The following is a 23,690-nucleotide window of genomic DNA, read 5'->3' as shown; positions in this document are numbered from 1 at the left end:
GAGGCTGGAAGGGTAAAAGTGGGGGGGGGGAAATCACTTCTCTTACTGCCAGTGGAGAGTGTTAGAGAGGACCACAGACAGACAGTGACCAGGGTAACGAGGACAGTACTTTGAAAATACATGGGAGGCTCTTTCCTCCTTGTGTAGCTAGAGGAGGTGCTGGAGTCGCCATACGTGCCGCATGGGAGCTGTTTGAGGGAGAAAATTTAAAAAGAGATGCGTGTTTATTCACCTGCTGTGCTTCCACCTCAGAGCTTAACTAAGTTTTTCTAATAGTTTGAAATTCTTTTTTTTTTTTTTTCTATTCTAATGACACGCTCCCTCTTTAACGTAGGTAAGGCTTTGTACTTCCTCCTTGACCTGTAGTGGCATGAGATCATGTAACATGTCCTAAGATTTCAGACAAGGTAGAACTAACCCTGGTACTGCCATTAACTGGACCCCACCTCCTGCCATCTCTGGCCACCAAGTCACTTTCCCTGCTCGCGGCTGCACCTCAGTGGTGGGAGTGGCCGAGGGTAAGTTATTCCGTAGACAGTGTTCATCTTTTCTGAAAACTTTGCCAGCCGGCAGTTTTGGGGGTTTAAAGACGCATCCATTCCAAAAAGAAAGTTTTAAAATCTCATTTTAAAACTATACCTGGCATCTGATAATGACAGTTGACACAATCATCCACTCATTTTTTTTTTTCTTTTTTAAAACATATTTTGATTCTTGCTAAGGAATGAAGTTGCATGTTTTGGATTTGCCTAAAATTAGACGTGTGGATCTTGAACTTGGCATTGCTTTATACCCAAGAGGGGGAAGGCTCCTGGCATTGCTGTAGCTGTAACCATATAATGATTGTCCTTTTTTTTTCCCTCCCAAGTAGATCGATAGCATGTCCTCCATCCACTATATTCCAACTACAAAATTATTTGTTCAAAGACGTTTATTGTATATTTATTTATTCTCTGACTCTAGCAGCTCAGAAATGGAATTTTCAGATCCTATTCAGTACTGCTATGATGCCCAAATCTAATAGATCATGGTTTTGTGTTATTTGAGAAAATGAAAAATCAAACCGCAAATCTTTCCAGTAGAACATGTAATGGTTTCAAGAAGTCACTTGTGAATTCCGAATGACCTGCAAATGGAAACTAACCATGTGTTCTTTAATTCAGTATTAAAATTTTGCTTTTGCTTGTCATGTAGTATATAGCTTACTCAAATTTTTGGTTTTAATTTCTGTCGATTCCATAATCATTGCATGAGCATTCACCATCACCGAATGCTGGTGCTGGCGCTCCTAATTTTCCTTCTTTTAATTTATTATTATTTCTAACTTTTTTGTTTTGTTTTTTAACTTGCAGTGCAAGCTTCACATAAAGCCTGGCAAGCCAAGGATGGTCCGCATTCACCTGCTTTTGCAGTAATATTGTATCTCTGCCATCTGTGTTCTTTTATTTTGTTTTATTTTTATTTTTCCCCCCTCCCCAGACACCATATAACTATTAACTCATTTTGCTGAATGTTGTTGGGTGGTGGAAAATGAGAGAACAAGGGAGTCACAGCAAAAGCTATGTGCAGTGAGACTTTGTTTCTGGAAACGCAAATGACTTGCCGTTTATGCCTGTTCAGAGTGGCGGCAGCAAGCATGCCTGTCCTGTGACTCGTGTGTTGCTTGGGATCAAGGGAAGGAGGCTAAATTCCTCCATGTACGTCTGACAGGAAACTTCTCACCACCTCAGCAGCTGAACTGTAAACCTGAGTAGCCCTGACAACTTGCTTTTCTTGATTATTCATCTCCATGATGGAAAGGCTCTGAACCCCTTCTGATTCTTTTCCTCACCTGCCCCAAACCAAGGTAGCTTTGTATGTAGGCAGAACGGTGGGTGGTAAGCTTTACCTGACTTTTACCCTTGCATGGATTTTGTTTTTTATTACTATAATAACATTATTTGGCCTGGATTGTGGGTCTGTTCAGACTGGTTTGTCTCCTCTTATGGCTTTAAAAACATGTCTGAACCCCTATCTTAAGTCCTAGCCAAGTTGGAGAGTAATAAGAAAACTGATTATATTTACTTGTGTCAGGGCAGCCTTGGCCCTCTCACAGATAGCCCTCTCCAGGGCTGATCATACAACGTTCTTAGTAGAAGAGTCTTCTTCTAAGATTAATGGGCTTTCTGCAACCTGTTTGCTACTAACAATACCCCATCTTTTCATAAACACACCTAAATCTGCTCTCAGTAGGCTGAGGGCGAAAGCCTAATGAATGACTCCAGGATATCAGTGCTTCGAAATAACATTTTTCAATAATTCCAAGGAGAAATTTTCCAGAAATATTTAAAATAGAACATTTGTTATAAACTGTATCATCTTGCAGCACAAGTTTGAGGAGACTGTCATTTTAAGATAGAAATGGGAAGGGACATAACACAAACCCATGAGTCAAGAAAGCAGAAATCCAACTTCACATCCCAATGTCCTTGCATATTTTGATATGTGGCCAAAAGAGGGATGAAGGAATAGGACATCTGGTCTTTCAAATTCAGTTGTCTTGAAGGAATGGCCTCACCAAGACTCGCTCAACCTGCCCTCTTCGTTTAAGACCTATCGCCCCATCAACAAGAATTAGGAATTAGTCACATTTCAGGACATAGACTACATATGCCAGATTTATACGGAAAGGAGGATACCTAATTTCTTTTCTATACTTTTCCTTCTTGAGGCTTATCCTTTCAGTTTCTTAGTTATCCCCCCTCCCCCCAGAGAAACAAAACATTCCCAGCTTCTCTCTGACTCCATAGTCTCCAGCTTCTTACTTGAAAGAATAACATTTCTTATGAATCTGACCCTTCACCCCTGCGTTTTCCTTTTGGCCCTCCCTAGTCATCCATTAGATGGGCTTCCCGAGTGGTTCAGATGATAAAGGATCCACCTGTGATGCAGGAGACCCAAGTTCAATCCCTGGGTCAGGAAGATCCCCTGGAGAAGGGTCTTCATTAAGTCATGTGTTAAGTCATACATTCAGTAAATAGAACACACACACTTAAAAAAAAAAAGTCAGTCTCTAGTTGATTCCAGTAAAATTTTCAACCTTCTCTTTATCCTCAATGACACTCTTATGGGAAAGAAGGAATGGGCTTCCATGAACTGATTTGATTTAGACTTAATTAGGCAATGCAAGGAATCAGTTTTCATGGATGCTCAGACTAATCTGGGATAGCAACCAGAAGCAGCAATAGAGGTATAAAGACATGCTTTAGAAGCTCCTGGATCAGTGTTTTTGCTTTTGTTTTTGAATGATTCTAGCCTGAAGCTAGCTGTGCCGCAGCCAAACGTTAGGTGGCATGCTGATTCTAACCGTGGGCTGAATTTGCTCAGACGCTGTGCCCCAGACAGAAGCTTGAATACTAGTGCTGTATGCTTGTTCCAGCCATTGCTTGTGTGCGCATTTTTGTGCCTTGTAACAGGAAATACACTTCTAAATCCTAAGAATGCGTCCCTTGAAAATAACCATTTTACATGCATCGCTAAAGCCTTTTTAAAGTGAGCCCAACCGTGAAAGGCATCCAGCTGACTTTTTGATTCCAAGATTGTTGATTGATTTTTTTTCCCCATTAAATTTTTCACAGAAAAACAAATCATGGAGAGTCAGGGAATAAAAAGTCAAAAGAAACATATAAAAGCTCTTTTTTTTTTTTAAACTGCGTTGCTTCTGAACTTTTTTCTGTCCCTGCTCCCTGGCCCTGTTTGGTTTGTTATTGCTGCCCTCTCTTCTTTCTGTATCTGTGCCTTTTTTCACAGTAGTCCTTGGCTCTGCACGGAGTAAATGATACCCTCAAATCTAATTGGATATGCTTTCGCCTCTGCATGTAAGTACAGTAGTAAGAAACCTTTGAGATCTTTTTGGCTTTTTAATTAGAGAAACAAATGGGATAGGTGGAATTCTTTTTTTTTTTTTTTTCCTGGATGGGGGTAGGGAGGTATTGGTTTGAGTAGCCTTTGTTTTCTTTTTTTTAAAGAAAGAAAACTATATTTTAAATGGCTCACATTTATCACTTTTTCACAAGAAACACAGAGATTTGACTTTTCCTTGGTGTCAGTGTGGAAGTCATAAATTATTAATCCCAGTCTGTGTTCTACATAGCATTGTGGGTTCACTGGATATTACAGAAGGTCCTTGGTTCTTTTTTGTTGTTGTTTTTGGTTGTGCCATGTGATCTGCAGGACTTCAGTTCCCTGAGCAGGGATTGAACCTGAGTCCTCAGCAGTGACAGCGTGAAGTTTTAGCCACTGGACCCCCAGGGAAGTCCCAGGGAAGTCCTTGGTTCTGACTGTGTAGGTAAAGCTACAATGAGAAACTACCACCTTCCACTAGAGAAAAACAAGAGAAGGTTTTTCTTCATGTTACACTGCCTTTATGACGGCTTAGTTTTTTGGTGATCCTGGTTTAATGATCTTTCCCTTGTGCTAACTACTACCAGAGATCACCTCTTTTTTTCTTTTTTTTGCCAAGACAGCTCTTGCTGGCCCTTCCCCAGATCTTTTGTTCAACCATTATGACCATGCTTTTGCTTCTTCTGGACTTTAGATACCTGTAACAGTTTTAAGAAGGATGTGATGGAAAAGCACTTATGGGGATTTATGGGCAGTTGAGAGACTACCTTTTCCCAGCTTCGGCTCTTTATTAATTGGTGAAGGTTTTGTCCAGAAAGGACGCCTCAACCAGGGAACATTAAACGTCACGCCGGGCACAGCTTACTCATCTTCCTTACCTGTTTTGTGATCTCACCAGCAATAACACTTCATATCTTGCGCACCTCAAACAAATAGACTTGGTTTCCTCACTTTCTTGACATATCCATCAGTGTTTCATAATACAGACTGTTGAATCAGGTTTCCAGCTGTTACCGACTCATGTCATACCGTCTCTGTGTGGTCCTCCCAAAACTGTGCATTGAGATCCCTTGCTTTGCCATTCGCAAGTGTCTGAAGTTGTCAAGTCTCAACTTCCGGAAGGCTTGGTTCCATTGACAGGATACAAATGTGCCGACTCTTTAGGGGGAAATGATGACGTACAAAGTCTAGATTGTATGTAGGTATGAAGGGAATTTTTAAAATAAATGGAAGATTAAGCTGTGAACAGCATTAGAACTTTGTCTATTCCTTAATTTTAAAATATGCTGATATGCCTTAAACTGTAGTTGTAGATCATTGTCATTTTGCTGTTGGAAAATAACCAATGTGTTTTTAAAACTGTTGTGTAATCTCCTTTCCGTGTTAATGCAGAATTGTCATATATGTAAACTGCATGTTAGACACTTGTCTTTTTTAAAAAACTAAAACAATTGTATTGGTGTGAAGCATATCATTTTTTTCAAGTATGAAAAGTAATCCCGTAGCAAACTTGCTCGGTCATTTGGTGTCTGTGGAGGTAGGAGAGTGGTGGACAGGTAATCTATGCATATATCACTAGTGCCAAGAACATAAAGTGGGGGAAAATATATTTTTACCCAAACGCTGTGTGCCCTTTTGTGAGTTCTTTTTAGTCACTGTTGGATATACAAATGTACACATGTTTATAATACTGGATAAAAGAAATAGGGATGAAAGAGCCTCATGCTTCCCTGCTTTGTCTGGACTTCAGATGCTACCGTCTGGGCAGCACAGCTCCTCCAAGACGCTTGCCACGTGGTGTTCTGTACTTCATGCACCGTCTCTGCCACCCTGTGTCCCCCATTCCCATCCCCTTCTGCCCCGATTAGCACCCCACTGCCCCAGCCGAGGCAGCCTCCGCTTCCTCGGCCTCTGGTGCCAGTTCTGCTGTTGCTGTTCCCCACCTCAGCTGATCATCCCTTTACTGACACACCACCGTTCTTTCAGTCTGTTGTAGAGAAGCTCTTTTTTTAAAAAAAAAAAAAAAAAAAAAAAAAGCCTTTTTAAGAATCAACTTTGAATCTGAACCTTTCTTTTTTCTCTTCTGTAGCTTCTTCTTTATGTAACCATCCTGTTGACAAGCCCTACTCTCTCCTAATGGACATAGAGTATTAGAAGAGCAGGAGCTGTCTGTTCACACGTGTTGGGGAAGAGTTACCTCATTTCCACCATCGCCTCCTATTCTTTTAAAGTCTGGGTCAAATATTGCACTGCTGTTTGTATTTGTCAATGTCTGTTTACAGACCACTGCCCGTAGTGGTTACTAAAATGACTTCTCATCACCAAAAACAGTAATAATAATACTCCTTAAAAGTGAAACAGAGAACTCGGGCCAAAACCCAAAGTAGCCATGTGTTGGGATCTTGCTTAGCTGTCATGTTCTTGAAGCTGCTGACCCAAGAATTCACGGACTGAAGACAGCCTGGACCCTAGTCTGAGGGTCCACAAACTTGATCTCATGTAAACTCCAGACCTCTGTCCCATGAGCGACCTTCCGAACAGTCCCATCAGGACCCTCAACCATCCATCAGGTCATAAGATTGGGGCAACAATTTTCCTTCCTCTTGGTAGCTTGATGGGTTGTTTTGAAGTTTGGGGTATTTTTCTAAACATTTGATATTGCATGAACAAAGATGGCTGCAAGTTTTAAATTTGGAGTGTTCTATTGATACAATATTTTTATTTTTCAGCTGACCGTCTGCCTCTTGAGAGAGAGAAGTGGGCATCCTTCCTTTAAATTCAGGAACCATTGTTGTTTTATTTGACTTTTTCTGTTACCTGCATCCTATATATAAGTTTTTGGGGTTTGGGATTCTGTTTTGGGGGAAAAAAATTTTTTTTTCCTACTTAGCCAGTTTGTTTTTATGTATTGATTATTCAGACTTAGTTTTGGTATCAAAATTATGCCAATTTAAAGCTCAAGGGGAAAGTTAAGTGATATTTAAGCCACAGAATTGTGTTTAAGATGCTCTCCTCATCTCAAATACAGCAACAAATCCCAGTGCTGTCACTGGGATTTTGACCTGCAAGTCTTAATCATGTTTAAAATGTGCCAGTGTTGGGTAGGTGACTTTTCTGCCTCTGGGACTCAATTTATATTTAAAGGTACGTTAAAATAACTTTCTGGCCCATCCTTGCCTTTTTATTTATTGTGAAGCTCTTCTCTACCACGTGTCCAGAGTTTTTGTGTCCTGGACCATGGAAACAAACCCCCAATTACATATCCCGTACCAGACAACAGGAGCGTTGTTAACAATGGTTCTCATCCACGCCTGCCAGCTAGCCAGGTGGCTTTCTCCATTGTTTGCCAAAAGAGAAAAAAAAAAAAAAATTGCTGAAAACTGTTTAAAGTACACCCACATGTAAACACACACTTCTGGCTGTTGAGTCAGTGATTTCTCACGCTGACTCATTTGTGATGGGCTGGATTCAGGGCTAGGTTATTTTGTTAGCAGTCACCTCTTAGGGGCAATTCTTGTAGTCGAGGTGCCATTTCCAAATTCATTTCTATTCTAAAGCATGAACATGCAATTTTCTACCTTTTCATTTCTTGTCAATAGTTTTTGCTTCCATCATTTTTCAGCCCCATAGCAGATGGATATTGGTTGCATGAGTTGTATTTGGTAAAGATCCTTAAGAGAGTTCCCCCCCTTTATTTAAGAATGATAAACGTATGCTTTGGTTGAAAGGTGAAATGATGAAGCAACAGTGCCTGCCTCTTGAATCATTTGATTCTTGGAAAGAGGTCATTTAGTCCAATTGGATAATACTGGCGAGAGGCTTCCTTTACTTAGACACTGTTATTAAATGCAATAAAATCAAGTTCATCTGAGCCATTAAATAGTTAAAATATGAGTCGAGATTCAGCCCCTCCATATTAGACTATAATCTGCAAGGATAGACATCTGCTAAGATGTGATCAGTGGTTTGACGGATGGATGGGTGGGTATCAACTCCTTAACTGATGCTACAGTATGACATATTATCAGTCTTGTAAGTTGAACAGACATCCTATTGTGTGAAACCACTGATTTCTAAGCACAATAACTGGATTTATTTTTAAGCTCCTTTAAATATTTTAATATCAACTTTACCCTGTCACTCATTTTTAAAACAAATTTTGCATCAGATTGTAAAGACATTTTTTGAGCAATATTTAAAACTCAAATTAGGCAGTATTTTTGTCCTTAAGTAGAGAAATGTGTAATCTATTTATGCTGTTCCCCTTTTAGTCCTCAGGCTAGAGGAGTGTAATGGTGACACCGTAGTGGGAGGGGTGAGGGAACTGGCTGTTCCATCCAGGTTGGTTTCTGCTCAGTTATCTAGGAAGAGTGGATAACGGACAGTGCAGGTCAAGCACACAGCTAACCTCCCTTTTACTTCAGGTGGCTCTTTTTCTCAAGTGTTGATAAAACTGGTAGGTTCTCAAGTTCTCTTGGCTGACCAACTAAGAGAGATGAAAAATAAACATTATTCGCTTTTCCTAAGCTAGATTGTTGAAAAGCAAGAATTGAACCAGCTGAACCTATTTTGGTTAACAGGCTTTTTATTTTTCATAGTCATTTTTTTTTTTCTTTTCATAATCTTTAAAAAAAACAAAACACCTCACTTCAGATACAGACTCTGCCTTATTGCCGAAAGTGTATCCTAGATGGTCTCTTTAGAGATTGGCACAGCACGTGTATAAAGGAGAAACCTGATATTCTGAATTAGTATGCACTGAGCTAAGTCAGATAAAATTAGGTCATCAAGCCAATAGGCTCGACTGTACTTTTCCCCATCAACTGTACCTAAACTTGCTTCTTAGTTATTTTGACTTTTCTGCTTATCATTGTCCCGTATGGGTAAACAGTTCTGGACATCTGAAAACTAAGTACATAATTTTCACTGTACTTAAAAGGACAGTTCTACGCAAAACCTTTGCTTTGCAGATGACTGCCATCTTTCCGCCTGGAAGGCAGTGTTGGCAGGATGGCTCACTTAGACCCTTGTACTGGAATCCTTAAGACCATGGTGTTTGGTCCTTGTGATTGACACCATGCAGCTTTCAGATCAGTCTCCAGCCAACAAGCGGCAGCCTCAGGGCTGAATGTGTTAACATGAAAAGACTAATTGCAAGCCTGGGTATCTGCTCACCTCCTTTCCCAACCTTCCTGTTCTGACAGGTAGCTGTAAATAAATGAGATCTTTTGGGTTATTAGTGGAACATCATGGGAGGTACAGATGAGGATTTCATGTCTGCCTCAAATCAGTTATTTGCAGTACTGTAAATTGAAATGGCCTATCAGTCCACTACGGGAACTTTATTGGCACCAAAGAAAAGCTTTTTTCTTGGCAAATTATGGCACCAAGAGGCATGAAGGTTGGTTCCTGTCCAAAAAAAATTTTTGTGTGTGTGTATGGCAGGGGGAGGATGCAGAATAGCATTCTACAAACTCTGCTTAACCACGCCCTCTCTGCCACAGGGCTTTTAGAACTCTGAAGAGGTGCAGCTCCAGCTCTCCTTGCCCTTTCTTATATCCATCCGTTTCCCCCACCCTTCCCTCTCCCCAAATACTTTTACACTACACTAGGCTAACATTAGGCACTGGCTGTGTAGCCACACGCTATGAATTGCATGTATTACCTCATACAGCACACTTTGGGAGTAAGAGGCAAGCCCCTTCTGGGCTAAACTGGAGAGAGAGTATTCTGAAAAGCAAAACCCACTCCTGCTTGCTTTTCAGTAGTTTTTTAAGTTCACTGGCCTACTGTTGCATAACAAGGTCCAAAGTTTTGACATTTGATCTGCCATGAAACTCGTACTGTGAGTTGAGAGAAATGGAGAGGTTCAGCCTCCTGGAAACTGAAAAACCTAGTTATGTGCTGTCTTTAAACTTCTCCATCTGGTAGATGCTCTTGGTTACCTCTTACGACAGCTTTTCAATGATCCAGAGATGGCACAGGGAGAGGTATGTCTCTTGACTACACATGGGTCTTACACAAACCACTGCAGAAGGTCCCTGACTTAATATGGTTTGACTTCGTGATGGTGTGAGTGATACACATTAAGAAGAAACTGTCGTTCTGGATTTGGATCTTGTCTTAGGCTAGCCATATGCAGTATGGATACTCATTTTGCTGGGCAGTAGCAGCAAGCTGCAGCTCCTAGTCAGCCACACACTCATGAGACAAAACTGATAGACTTATATAACCATTGTTTTCCACTTAAGCGGAGGATTCAACAAATTCCATAGCATATCTGATTCTTGTGTTATAGAACAGGCTTTGTGTTAAGTGGATTCAGCCCAACTGGAGGTTAATGTTAACTGTAGTGAGCACTTCAGGTGGACTAGGTTCGTAAGTTATGGTGTTTAATAGATTAAGTGCACAAAATGCATTTTCAATTTAAGGATATTATATTTTCAACTTATGAGTTTATCAAGATGTAACTCTGTTGTAAATAGAGGAAGGTCTGTAAACTTATTAATACGGTGAGTGTAAGCTCTCACTTTAACTCCTTGTTCCTAGCTTTACCACGTAAGCCTATGCTTCCATCTTCTGTCCTATGATCGGTCAAATCCAACTGAAAATGAAAGCAGCAAGCTTTTGGGACTTGGCTGTTTTCAAGTATCCCCAGTCGTTATTTCTAGGTTGCAGGCCCAAACAACTTTACCGAATATTAGGATCTTTAATTTGTAGAATTTTGTTGTTGTTGAGACATCTTAGCCACATGTAAGTCCCAACATGGCAGATCTTGGTAATTTCCGATCAGTCCCACATGCACAGGCCTCCCATGGCTTAAGTGATGTGAACTTACAACTGCACATGATGCTGACGTTTAGCAACAAGAGGTGAGGGCTTAAACTGCTCATTCCCTCACAGTCAGCCCAGTTTCTCCCTGAAACTTAGAGGAGATGTTTTCCTAAAAGCACCATCTAGTGGCCAAAGCTCAAAATACTAATAGGCTTAGGAGACATTCTCCTGTTAAAGCGTTTATAGACTAATTTCAATTTGAGTCTTTAGAAGTTACATTTAGATAAAACTTCCTATCGCAAAGATTTATATTGGATATGTCAGAAGCTGAACCTTGTTAAAAATTCTTGGCCACGTGGCGTTGGACAGCTTTCTAATCCTCAACCTGCTGTGTCCCAGGATGGTCGTAAAGACAATGGCCAGTTATCTCCCTTTCCAGTTGAAAACATACAACCTACCTTAAGGCTCCCCATGATGATGGCTGAGCATCAGTGGCTTTAGTCACATTGTGTTTTGTTCTGGGCAGTAATGCTCAAGGACAACTTACTTTCTTGTTTCAAGGATTCCAAATGAGTAAAACCCAGGTAGGTAGAGAATAGGGAGCACACACACATACACATATGTATTGGTTCTAACAACATAGGAGAAAAGAAAGAATACTTCGGGGGCAGACACCAATGTCTTAGCTCTCTCGACAATAGGAATGTAGGCTCAGATTCTCATCAGCTTGGCCAAGCAAGAAGCTACATTACAGTTGCTTTCAGAGCCAAAGGTACAGGGGTCAGGGACATTTCTGACAAATCAGAATTAGAATTAGTCTTTTTAACTGGCATTTGAGAGTACTCTCCTTTCCTAGTCCTCCCCTCCACACTAAGACATCATCTGTAGGAAAAAAAAAAAAAACCCAGTTCTTCACAGATAACCAACACCACCAATCCTGCAAAAGAGAATGAAGTAAATACCTGGCTTCTCCCAATATGAGCTTCAAGAGCTAGAGCATGCATGTTCACTTCTGTTGGAGGATGAGAGAGTAACTTATTAGAATTAAACTGATTTACCCCATCACGTTTATTCCCTTGCTGTTGCAGATCCTTCATGGAATAACGAGTTTTCTAACCACCAAGAGGTACCAGGCAATTGTGATCCCTAAAGCTCAAGTTTCCAAATATTGGAAGAGAATTGTGTGATGCCAAAATTTAAGTATTGTGGACAGGCTAGTGACAATAGTTTCCGGTAAAACAGGATCTAATTTAACAGTAGGAATCCTTAGTGAGAAGTTCCTCACTGTTCAAGCATGTTTTGCTTTTTTCTGCCTTAATCCACAAGTTCAGGTCCCAGAGAACCAAAGTTCTGCAAGAAGTCGCGGTAGTTAAGGTCTCCGGGATGGTGTCAGGGACATAAAACTGAAAGCGTGTGTGCTCAGGAGGGTCTGGTCTCCCAAGTACTATTGTTTAATTGATACATGGGTTAAATAAGCTTTGAGGCACGAGACCTGGCAGCCTGACCATTGCAATTCAGTTTCCCATAAAAACAATACCTTTCTCCAAACTGATTTACTATCAGTTTTTGATTAGAAAGCCTCAAGATCAAAAAATTAAAATGTTTCTAACTTCTGTACAATCTGTAGCAACTGGATCACGAAATATTCTTGATTCTAGACTCAATATTATCCGTAGATTTCTACGTAACAAAAATATTTATTTAAGTGGAGGAGGGGAGGGAGGGATTAAATGCCATTTATTTTAATGATGAACATGTGCAGTTGTAGACGTCTTGAAGCTCCCACAACTGAGGTGAATTAAGGAATAGAGCCAGATGAATACTAGGAAAAGTGGGTTGTTTTTTTTTTAATGTCTATTTGCAAAGTCAGCCTCATGCTATCTTCACTCTCTCTACTTCAATGTCAGGAGACATTTCCCCCTTGATTGGACTGTAGCAGGTAGCCAACCCTACCACAAGAATTTAAGTCAAATGCAGACTGGAGAATACTTGTGCTCTGCTAAACCAGAGCAAAATCAGTGGGTTAAAAAAAGACAGGTTATCTAGACATGGGAAATGCCTGCCCTCACAGTTCCTTAAGCTATGAAAGGTCACAGTTTGGAAGGTCACAGTCCACCAGGTAGAAAATGTTAGAAAGGAAAAATTATGTCAAACCCTAAACTCAGTCACATTTAAATCCCCCCTTTTTGTTTTCTGCAAGCGTATTAGTATTTTTATCATCTTCTGTAGTTGAAATAGCAGTGCTAAACCATCAAGAATTTGTACCTCTTCACAAGCAGGAAAAAAAGATAAAAAGGTTAAGGACAACGTTTATTGCTACCAGTGGCTTTTATCATCAGTACATGGTTCTGACTGCAATACCTTCTTTAGACTGCACAGGGAGCTCAGAATCCAGAAGTCATTAAGAGAAATACAGGTAGGCTGGGGAGGCAGGGGGTTAACTGATCAAGAAAAATCCTAATAATGCCTTAACATAAAACTAGGGCACTGAATTCAGTTAATACATGTTACAGATCCCAATCACAGAGCTGCCCCAAAATCTAGAGTCTCTCCTGCTGATTATAAATGAGTGAACTGAGCAGTTTAAAAAACCTAACTTTAGTTGTTACATGCTTCTTTGGTGAGCACCTGGATATAGTCTTTACCACAAATTTTTACACAAATGTCAAAAATGCTTTCAACAAACCTAAGAGTGTCTTAATCACATGCCACTTTAAGCTTCAAAGATAAACAAAAACTGAAAATAATTTTATTTCCAAACTCTAGAAATTGAAAGGAGACAAAAATCAACAATGGTAACAGGAGTCCTTTTTACCACCTGATTCATATGGGGCAATTTTGAACTACCTTTTCCAGATTAATTTAAATTTGAATCATGGATTAAACATGGCTGTCACATTGAAATAATTTGTTCACTAAATTGCTAAAAATAAATTTTGAGGGTTTCCTCATCAGTGAAGTCAGGCTATAGATCAACATGCATAAAATTCATTTAGTATTCAAAGAAGCAAGCAAAAAGCTAGAGGAAAATTAAATCAGGATTCTGGGACAAGGTTTGCTAGCTAGGAATTTTGGAATTAAAAAAACACCACTGAACGTGAGTTTCTGACACAAGGCAACCTACACATTACAGTTTAGCAGAGAAAAGGGGAGAACTGACAAATACCACAAAGGAATTTTTTACTTAAAATTTTTTTGATCTTAATTTTAGACTTTTTTTTGGTCTTTTAAGTGCTTAAATATTGTTGAATTATAATTAGTCATACAAATCAACTGGGTTTTTTTCTCTGGCTCGTTTCAAATCAGCCTGAAAAGATATATACCTTACATAGCCTATCCCGGTTTTCCATGCTCCCCTCCCCAGAGTCGTCTACCTTAGCGTTTGCACTTGAAGCTAACCCTTGCTGCTACATGACAGAAACAGGCTGCAGAGGTGGACAAGGAGAAGCCTGTCCCTCTTGCCGTGATACATCAGTGCCACACACAGAACCCACACTTTCTGAGGCGTTCTCTTCATTATAGAGCCGTTTGATCCCATCGTAGAAGTCGTCCACTTCCATTTCCTCCACTTTGCGTTTAGCAGAGGCATACTTGCACCCATTGGCAGCTGGGAGATGGTGGCAGAAGGCTGCTGGACCTCTGACTGGCACTTCTGGTTTGCTGTTGTCCTTGGAGAAGTCTGGGCCTGGGACAGAGGAGGGGTGTAATCTGAACACTCCTCTGTCACAGGTCACCAGGGTGTGCTTGAGGGGACGGTAGACATAAACGGAATTTAGAGGCAGGGAAGACTGCAGAGTAGAAAGGTGATGTGCCACAAGCTCCCGACAGTGGATCAGCTGGGAGCTATCCATCTGAGCCAGGGGAGGAAAAAAAATAATCAATGGAGGTGGCTCTGTCATTTCTGCTAGCCACTTTTTCTCCTCATGCCCTCTGTCCCCCAAGGCTTCTCTCCTCACATCTTTTACCTCCAACTCATCTAATTCCTCCAGCCTAACCCATCGTTTTTAGAATTTGTGTCCAGATCTGTATTTACAATATAAACCACTTTGGAACTTGAATTCTGTGTTTGCAATTATATGCTGGACAGCTTCATGAAAGCAGAAATTACTCTTTTTTTCACTGAGATATATCCAACATCTGCTTTTTGTTCAGGCTATCTCCCCTGTCCAGAAGGCCTTTCACCTCACCCTCTTTGCCTCCTCCAACCGCTTTAGTGAAGACCAACATACAGATAATATATTTATATATATACTCCCTCTTACATATATTATAAAGATACATATTACATATGTGTGTGTATATACACAGACAGACACACACATACATATACTCCCTTTGGGCTCTAACAGTGAACAATCTGCCTGCAATGCAGAAGACCCGGGTTCAATCTCTGGGTCAAGAAGATTCCCTGGAGAAGGAAATGGCAACCTACTCCAGTATTCTTGCCTGGAGAATCCCACGGGCAGAGGAGCCTGGTGGGCTACAGTTCATGGGGTCACAAAGAGTCAGACACAATTAAGTGACTAACACATTCAGTGTATAGATAAACAAAATCCATTAAGAATTTAGAGAAGCTGCCAGAGGCAAGAAAAAATTTAAATAAGGGATGGCTGTCTGGCTTAAGAATTTTGAACAACTTTCTTTTTTTTAAACAGAGTTAATGAGAACCTTTGACAAGCTGTATTTCTGTAGCAAACAGCAGGCTTGACAGCACTAGCAGAAAACATTTTTGCTAAGATTTTTTTTTAATGAGGAAGTTTCACTAACTCCTTCTTATCCTTCAGGATAATTCAGGTATCAATCCTTTTTGAAGCCACCCCTGATTTCCCTTATCCCTCCCAAACCCCAAATCCCAGGATCATCTGTTTTTGTATCAGTCTGTTATCATACTTACCACACTATATTAGAATAGTCTATTTAACCATTTATGCTTTTCTACTACAGACTACAAGATCCCAAGATCCCACTGTATCATATCCATTTTTATTTCTTAAGTTTCTAGCACCAATGAATGTACATGGAAGGCCTTCAAAATCTTGTGATAAAGAGTCTCATTCTGCCTTACTTTCCCTACAATTATAGCTTTAGTCAAAATTCTTATACAGCATATATTTCTCCCTATTTAAATTAATTCCTCAGCACCCCAAGTGCCTACCAGAAATGATCTAACTTCTTTAGTTTGGTATTAAGAAGGCTCTCCACAATCTGACCCAACCTTCTTTTCGTCTTGTGTGAGCTTTGTGCTCAGTCATGTCCGACTGTTTGCAACTCCATGGGCTGTAGCCCCCAGGCTCCTGTCCACGGAACTTTTCAGGCAAGAATACTGGAGTGGGTTGCCATTTTCTTTCCCAGGGGATCTTCCTGACTCAGGGATGGAACCTGAGTCTCCTGCATCGGCAGGCACATTCTTTACCCCTGCGCCACCTGGGAAGCCTCTCCAGCCTTACTCCCTCCTGACGTACCCCAATTTGCGCTCTGTATTCCTGCCAAACAAACGTGCTCTCGACTCCGCACAAACCTTGCCCTTTCTTATTCTACCCCTGCTCGTCCTCACACTGAAACTGTATCATGTATTCCTGCCAGGTCTGGCTCACTGCCTTCACCTCCAGAAGTCTATCTTGACTAACTACCAGTGATCACTTTCCAGGCTTATGTATTCTATAGGTATCGTTGGACATTTCTCAACCAATTCTTATTCATACCTAAAAAAAACCCTGTAGCACACAGTATGACTTTGCAAAACCACAGAGAAAATAAAGGAAAATAACATGCTCTGCAAGAACATATTTGGTGTCACAACTATTTTTATCTCTAAATATACTCCTTGCTGGAACTTCCCCTGCAGTCCAGTGTTAAGACTCCACCTTCCCACGCAGGGGGTGACAGTTCAATCCCTGGTTGGGGAACTAAGGTCGTCCCACATGCCACAGGGTGGTGTGGCCAGAAATTTTAAAATAATCATAAAATGCATTAAAATAAACTCATTACTTGTTACCCAGCAAAGTATCCCAAGATGAAAGGCTAGTGTTAGTCATCATATACAAATGTAACAATGTCTGAAATTACCAGAAACTATATATGAAAATGACCATTTTTCATATCTATTTTGTTCACCAATTTTTCCCCTAGTTTGAAAGGCTAACACCCTAACAGGCAAGATATTAACTAGTATTCAAATTTCTTTTCCTCTCTTAAAAGAAAAAAGATTATAACTGTAGGCTATGGCTTATCACGTCCCGGGGATGTGAAATGAGCTAAGCCATGCTGAAAACAGCGGAATGGGACTTCCCTGGTGGTCCAGTGGGTAAAAAGACTCTGTGCTCCCAATGCAGGAGGCCTGGGTTCGATTCCTGGTGAAGGAATTAGATCCCACATGCCGCAAATAAGACCTAGTGCAGCCAGATTAAAAACAAAAACAAAGACAGTGGAACAAAGCACACAGGAAAAGGATGGGGCTTCCGAGTTCTTTAAGGCACCTGGCACTCTAGGCCAGGACCCCACTTCCTCAAAGAGCCTACAAGAGAGGTAACAGAGAAAAAGGAATTCGGACATGCAAAGAAGACTACAGTGTAAAAAAAAATTACTTCTAAAAAGTAAGTACCCAGTTTATTGTGTTGTTCTTCAACAACTGAATGACACTTAATGGCCTAGAAAAGTAAAAATATCACAAATATTCTAATGCCTTAGTCACCAAGCATAGTACCACAGAAGCAGCCTGAAAAAAAACATGTTTTTCAAGTAAAAAGACTGTGTCACTAAAAACTTTCTCTGTGGAAGTAGTAAGTAAATAGGGAGTTATATTTAGTGAGAACTGGCAGAAAATGGAGCTAGAAAGACACTGAAGGTTTTGCAAACTAATACCACCTAATGAAGCTTTGCAGGTGGTGCAGTGGTAAAGAATCTGCCCGCCAATGCCAATGCAAGAGGCAGGTTTGATCCCGGGGTCGGGAAGATCCCTTGCAGTAGGAAATGGCAACCAACTTCAGTACTGCCTGTAAGTTCCATGGACAGAGGAGCCTGGCCGGCTATATCCATGGGATCAGAAAGCACTGGACACGACTGAGCATGCACGCACACACAGACCAGCTAATGATGGTCCACCCAAGTTAATCCTCTGTCCAAAGTAACGCATCAACATAAATTCCTTCTACTGCAACCTGAGTTTGTTCTAAGAAAATAAAATAATATGGCCCTTGCTGAGATACAGTGGAGGAAACAAAATAAGCATATATACTGGAATTACTGCAACGTTAGACACCAGACAAGTTCTCTGTCATAGAATGATTTAAAATGAACATGTTCTATTTGCAGAGTGTCAAGAGAACATTTATTGTTGTTTTTCAAGAGGACCATCTCCCCCAATTCAAATATGGTAACTATTTTAAAGTATACCTTGCTAGAAAAACAAACAGAACTGTAATTCATCTCACCCAGGAGGTAAGGCAATAGCCTCGGACGTTTACAGAGTAGACATCTGAACAGGTTACGATGGGAAAAGGGGGATCGGAATAGCATGATGTAACTGATTCAGATGGACCCATTAGGTTCAGCGGATAACATAAAGCCTTGTAAATACCTAGTGCCATAAGGAGTCAGACTCGAGGCACCTTCAAGAAGGACTAGAAGACCCTGGTGGGGAGGGTCTGCTTCCTGAACTCCACACTCTTACACTGCACCACAGAGGTAAACGTATACTTTGACTAGGGACCTTGGTTAGGGACAGGAAGACCACCATGCTATCTGGGGAGATTTAACATCCTGAGATAAAAGGCAGACTGCATCAATCAGAAAGAGAAGAACACGAGTACAGCCACAGAAGCAGAGCAATGAGGAGAATAAGAAGAAAGGGTTAGCCAGCTCAGAATGATGACCAATAGGTAGCGCAAGAGAGAAAAGGGGTGGTGATGGAGGCAGTAGCGGGGGCGAGGGGACCAAGAGACAGGAGAAAGCTTGCCTTTCAAGCCAGGAAACACTCCCTGTACTTTGTCTGAAGTCCAGAGGGGACATAGGCAGAGCTGGTGACAATGGGCCCCCTCACAGCATGGATGCCTGTGATGGACCAACAGCAGTCCTCTCAAACCACGACACTGGGAAACACGTCAGAAGTAATTCTGGCACCATCTTACCAATCTGATGCAAGAACTTCTTATACAACAACCAGAAATCCAGGAGGAGTACCTGATATTACTATGGCTTTGTCACAGGTCTAATTACAAAGATACTAGACTTGGTGTTCCTATGTGAACAGAGGTGAACTTAGCAAAGATAACTGAGTCTTAAAGAATAAAGAGCCACTCATATTTGGGCCTGAAGAAGGCAATGGGTGCCCACTCCAGTATTCTTGCCTGGAGAATCCCATGGAGAGAGGAGCCTGGCAGGCTACAGTCCATGGGGTCGCAAAGAGCTGGAGACAAGTGAGCAACTAAGCACAGACTTGGGCCACTAGGATCTCAGAGAACTGCTGAGACCAGGTCTCAAACTCTCTGAAGTTCTGTGATCTGACGTGTGTTAACTGTCTTCCTCATTATAACTTGACTACTACATGGAGCAGAGACTTTTTTTGGAATCACTGTAGCCCCAATGTCTTGACCATAGATTTCTCAATAAATGTAACATAACTATATACATATATGAGAGGCTGGAACAGTCGTTTTCAAACTATGTCCAAACAGCTTATGAAAGGGAAGAGCCCATGTTGAATAGGACTGCACCTGATAGGCTTCTGCCCCAAACACATATTACAAAGTAATAGTCTACTACTTAGGATTTTGGGATTGTGTGTATACAAGATTTGGGGGGAGGGGATTGAGGAAGAGTTCTATTTCTAAAGAAAACTCTGAAAACCGCTGGACTGCAATCTTCAAGATTTTTATGGTATGGATAAAGCACTGGGGTTTTTCCAGTTTTCTTTACTACTAAGTTCTGTGTGTCTCTGAGAAAGACCCAAGTTCTTTGGGCTGCAGCTATAAAATAAAGGAGTTGAATGATCTGATTTTTAAGAAGGTTCCTTCAAATTCCAAGCTTGTAATAATACCTGGGGAGAACAGTTTGGTGAACACTTTCTTTCAGCACCAGAAAGCTTATAATAAATAAGCAGATTCTCTACTGTTCTTCAATAGAAAACAAGCCATCAAAGTTACAGAATATACATGCTATTTACAATATTCTTATTATTTACAGTTCAAAGCTTGTCCTTTCTCAGTGCTAGTAACTCTTCACATAGCAAATCTTCTCTGCACTAACTTAGAAACAGCACAGAGACAGTCATGGAGGCATTTAGAGATATGTCCTTCATTCCAGTAAACATGGAAAATGTAGGAGTTTCTCTTAATGTCCCTTCCCCACTTCCACAGTCTAATGTAAATGATTAACATTCAACTTCCTATCCCAACACTCAAGGGAGGCAGAGTAAGTGCTCTGTGTCACACTATTCACTTAAGTGGTAGTTTTTGATGTTAGTTTTTAAAAATTCTCACTAAATAGCAACTATCTCCCAGGGTTTATTTTCACTGTAGCATTATTTCAATAGAAAAAAACATTTCTCAATTATTTCAATCTAACATATGCAAGTAAAAGAGGGTATCTCCTTGTAAGGAGAAATAGCCTGTATTACATTAACATCATGTGTCCAGGGAAGGAGAACAAGCTGAGCTATGCTAAAACAGAATAAAACACATAGTTGATATATTGCTCTGACCACCATCATCATTCTTTTTATGAAAAGACAGCCCTTCTCTGCTCACAAACGAAAGCATGAAATTCTCAGAGCTGAGAGGCTGCCCTGAAATATCTTTTCTATGTCTGCTAACTTTTTTTTTGTCTGTTTAGCTTTTATGGCTTTTATATATCAACTACAACTGTCTTACAAAATACCAAATTCAAATATTATTCTCATTTTTCTTTTATAGAATTCTTTAATAAGTTTTATCAGCTCAAAGATTGCAGCTGTTTGCTGAAGCTGGTTTTATATTACATAATGTTTTTAAGCTCAGAATTTAGCAGCCTCTTCTCTAAATAAAATTTAATAAATCAAAAAAAGTATTGCCAAATGAGAATAAACAGGGATATATAAAAGGGAAACTATGCTCATAAGTCTTATTATGGACTCAGTTGGCTAAGGGGTATGGTTTGCAGCAGATCTAAACTCGTAGGTTCCATTTAGTGACATGAACAGAACCAGTAAGGATCCTCTCCAATAGTTGCTAACAAAGTAACCATTACTAACTTTTCATTTGAATTTCAAATTTTCATTTGAATGATAATTTTCTCCGCTAAATTTTTAGTTTTTATATAGATAGTTGATAAAATTTTAACTAAGCTCAAACATTTTATATCAATTTGCAGATAAAGCTACTCACCAACCTTAGGCAACTACTTCAGAAAGTCCTAGAACTTCAGGAATATACTTTCTATTTGCCAAATACTTCCTTCTCTAGCCAACAATAAATTATCTGCTTGTCTAAAAAGCAACTTCTTGCAGTTTATGTTTTTGCCTTATCTTTTTTAAAAAGCGAGTAAACTACAGAAGTATTGTAATGGAACCTAAGAGGCAGGAAGGCTCTTCACACAAAACCAGTGGGGACTGTGTTAGCAAGAATCTTGGTAACCTTTTAAGATTAAGATTTTCAGCAACCTAGAAGGTTAGATGGTTAGAGCATCACCGGCTCAATGGACATGAATTCTGAGCAAACTCCGGGAGATAGTGAAGGACAGGAAAGCCTGGTGCTGCAATCCATGGGGTCACAAAGAAGCTGGACATGACTTAGTGACTAAACAACAACAACCTAGAGTGAGGGGTGAAAACAATCAAGAAAATACTGTCTAGGCTTTAAAAAAGAAAAAAAGACATCTAACCCATACATTTATAAAGTGTGTAATAATACTTTGTCTGCCCTTAAAAATGAGCTGCCATTACAAGATTAAAATATCTCTCAGTTTTGTAACTATCTGCTAACCCTGCTTTCCTGGTAAGAGAAAAATGAATGCCATTTCATCAGACTGACACCTACCTGTGCTTTCTGAAGCAGCTCAATTGTAAGAGGAAGCCAATCAGGAATGAGTTTCTCCATTTCCAGACTAACCATCGCCAGGGCAAGCATGGATCCTTTGAACTGCAGAAGTTGGCTACAGGCCATACAGTGAAGTAACTGCTTGGTAAGGAATGCCAAATGTTGAGATGGGCTCAGACTGGGCAAACTAAAAAGTAACTGAGGCCTAGTTGACACTGCAATGGCATGGAACTACAAAAAAATAAAAAATAAAAATTAAAATCACAAGATCATCATTCTAGTTACTTAAATGTCTAGATAAGCTATGTACAGAAGTTCATGTAACCTACTCAGGTATTACTCAATTTCTAAGCTTGCAATTTTAGCTTCAGTGATTTGATATATATCTTAATTTCTAATTTTTTCTTGGCTAATTGCAGTAATTTTCCTTTTCCTAAAACAACAACAAAAAAGGACTTCCCTGCTGGCTCAGGGGTAAAGCATCTGCCTGCCAGTGCAGGAGACATGGGTTTGATCTCTGATCTGGGAAGACCCCACATGCTGTGGAGCACCTAGGCCCGTGCGCCAGAACTACTGAGCCGGCACTCCGCAGCCCGGGAGCTGCAACGACTGAGCCCACGTGCTCCACAGCCCCTGCTCCCCGAAACTAGAGAAAAGCCGGGGCAGCCACAAAGACTCAGTGCAGCTCCCCGCCCCCACCAAGAGAGTGGGCAATCTACTGTTCCAGTTACTAAAATAGGACTATATACTCAAGTAGGAAACGGAAAGACTTCAGGTGAATTTACAATGTGAAGAAAATCCAATGGTGTGGCAGTGTGAAGATCCCAATTCAACTTATCCAGAATAATTCTCTCCATCCGCAGAATTTCAGATGAAGAACAGCCACAGAAACTGTCTCTTGCCAACACCTTCAGTACTGGGATTCTCTATACAAAGCAAAAGAGAAGGAGGCAGGGAGGGCAGAACAGAAAAAAATAAACTCATTTTTTCAGTTTTTGTTTTGGTAAACAGAAAACAAGCTAATAAACAGCTAATAAACAGATAAAACTTTCAACAAAGAGACACGAATAATCTTGAAAATAGTTACCTCGTCTTCCTCAACAGTCTTGGCAGCCAGGAAAAAACAGCTGATTGCAATACAACTCAGGTATTTTGGGTGGGCCTAAAACGGGGAAGAGAGAAAAAGCAACTTCAGTGATTTGTCAAAAAGTTAAGATTTTTTGAAACTAGATATGCAGATGAGGCAAGTATGCACACAACCCTGTGGAATTCAAATTAATCTGGATCTCATTCACTGCTTTCTAGGATCAGAGATAACTTATAACCCCAGCCGTATTACATACTCTACGGAAATACTAAGATCATTTCTTTGTAAATTCAACCAATGCTGGTTAGCCAAAGCTAATTTCTATCCATCAGAGGTGAGCTTGATTTTAGAAGACTTTTTTTTTTACTTATAAAATTCTCCCAATTAAGAATATATTTGTGTTTTTTTTTTTTTTAAATATTTGTGTATTTTTAAAGCTGGCTTTATTCTCTTTATCTGTCGTATCAGTTAAGATTAACATAAGAGGTGTTAGGGGAATTAAGAAAGGAATATTAAATGAAGGCTATGAATATATTTTACATATTTTACAAAATGACAACATGCTAGCAAATTAAATTTTCTAATTAAATGTTCACCAAAAAAATTATATATTCAAATTCCATGGTAAGAATGAAAGGCTCCTAAATATATACAGAATCAATCAAGGTGGGGAAAAATCTTTCTTGAATTTGACACCCTTAGGAGGGCTCAAGTTTGCCTGTTTTCCTTATCTATAATAACTTTCTACCCTACTGGCAGAGTAAGAGTTTGCCAATCCAGTTTTAAATAATCAGGACAGGGATTTCCCTGGAGGTCCAGTGATTAGGATTTGGCGCCTTCACTGCTGTGTCCTGGGTTCAATCCCTGGTTGGGGTACTAAGATCCCACAGCTGTATGGTGTGGCCAAATGAATAATCATGATAGTTTAGCCTTGATTA

General features: G+C 40.2%; 2 protein-coding genes across 5 annotated transcripts in view; one reads left to right on the top strand and one right to left on the bottom strand.

Moving 5' to 3' along the window:
• Nucleotides 1-8,301, top strand: part of SEPTIN11 (septin 11) — a 445,529-nt gene extending 437,228 nt beyond the window's left edge. For 2 of the 4 annotated variants that reach the window (XM_065914206.1, XM_065914203.1), the window contains exon 10: nt 1,353-5,333. In XM_065914206.1, coding sequence (XP_065770278.1) covers nt 1,353-1,368 — 16 coding nt within the window. In that variant the 3' untranslated portion in view covers nt 1,369-5,333. The other 2 variants (XM_065914205.1, XM_065914204.1) reach the window with 2 other exon arrangements.
• A 4,651-nt stretch (nt 8,302-12,952) lies between these two features.
• The window catches only part of CCNI (cyclin I), a 36,567-nt gene continuing 25,829 nt past the window's right edge, over nt 12,953-23,690 (bottom strand). The window contains exons 4-7 of the mRNA XM_065914207.1: nt 22,753-22,827; nt 22,451-22,591; nt 21,666-21,896; nt 12,953-14,507 (exon numbers count right to left, since the gene is read on the bottom strand). Of these exons, the coding sequence (XP_065770279.1) occupies nt 14,064-14,507; nt 21,666-21,896; nt 22,451-22,591; nt 22,753-22,827 (891 nt within the window). The 3' untranslated portion in view covers nt 12,953-14,063. The remainder of the gene's footprint in view (nt 14,508-21,665; nt 21,897-22,450; nt 22,592-22,752; nt 22,828-23,690) is intronic.

The sequence above is a fragment of the Muntiacus reevesi genome, chromosome 22 (genome assembly GCF_963930625.1).
Source record: "Muntiacus reevesi chromosome 22, mMunRee1.1, whole genome shotgun sequence".
NCBI classification, from domain to species: Eukaryota; Metazoa; Chordata; class Mammalia; order Artiodactyla; family Cervidae; genus Muntiacus; species Muntiacus reevesi.
The sequence above is the reverse complement of the archived record's forward strand: the minus strand, read 5'-3'. Positions and strand labels throughout refer to the sequence as shown.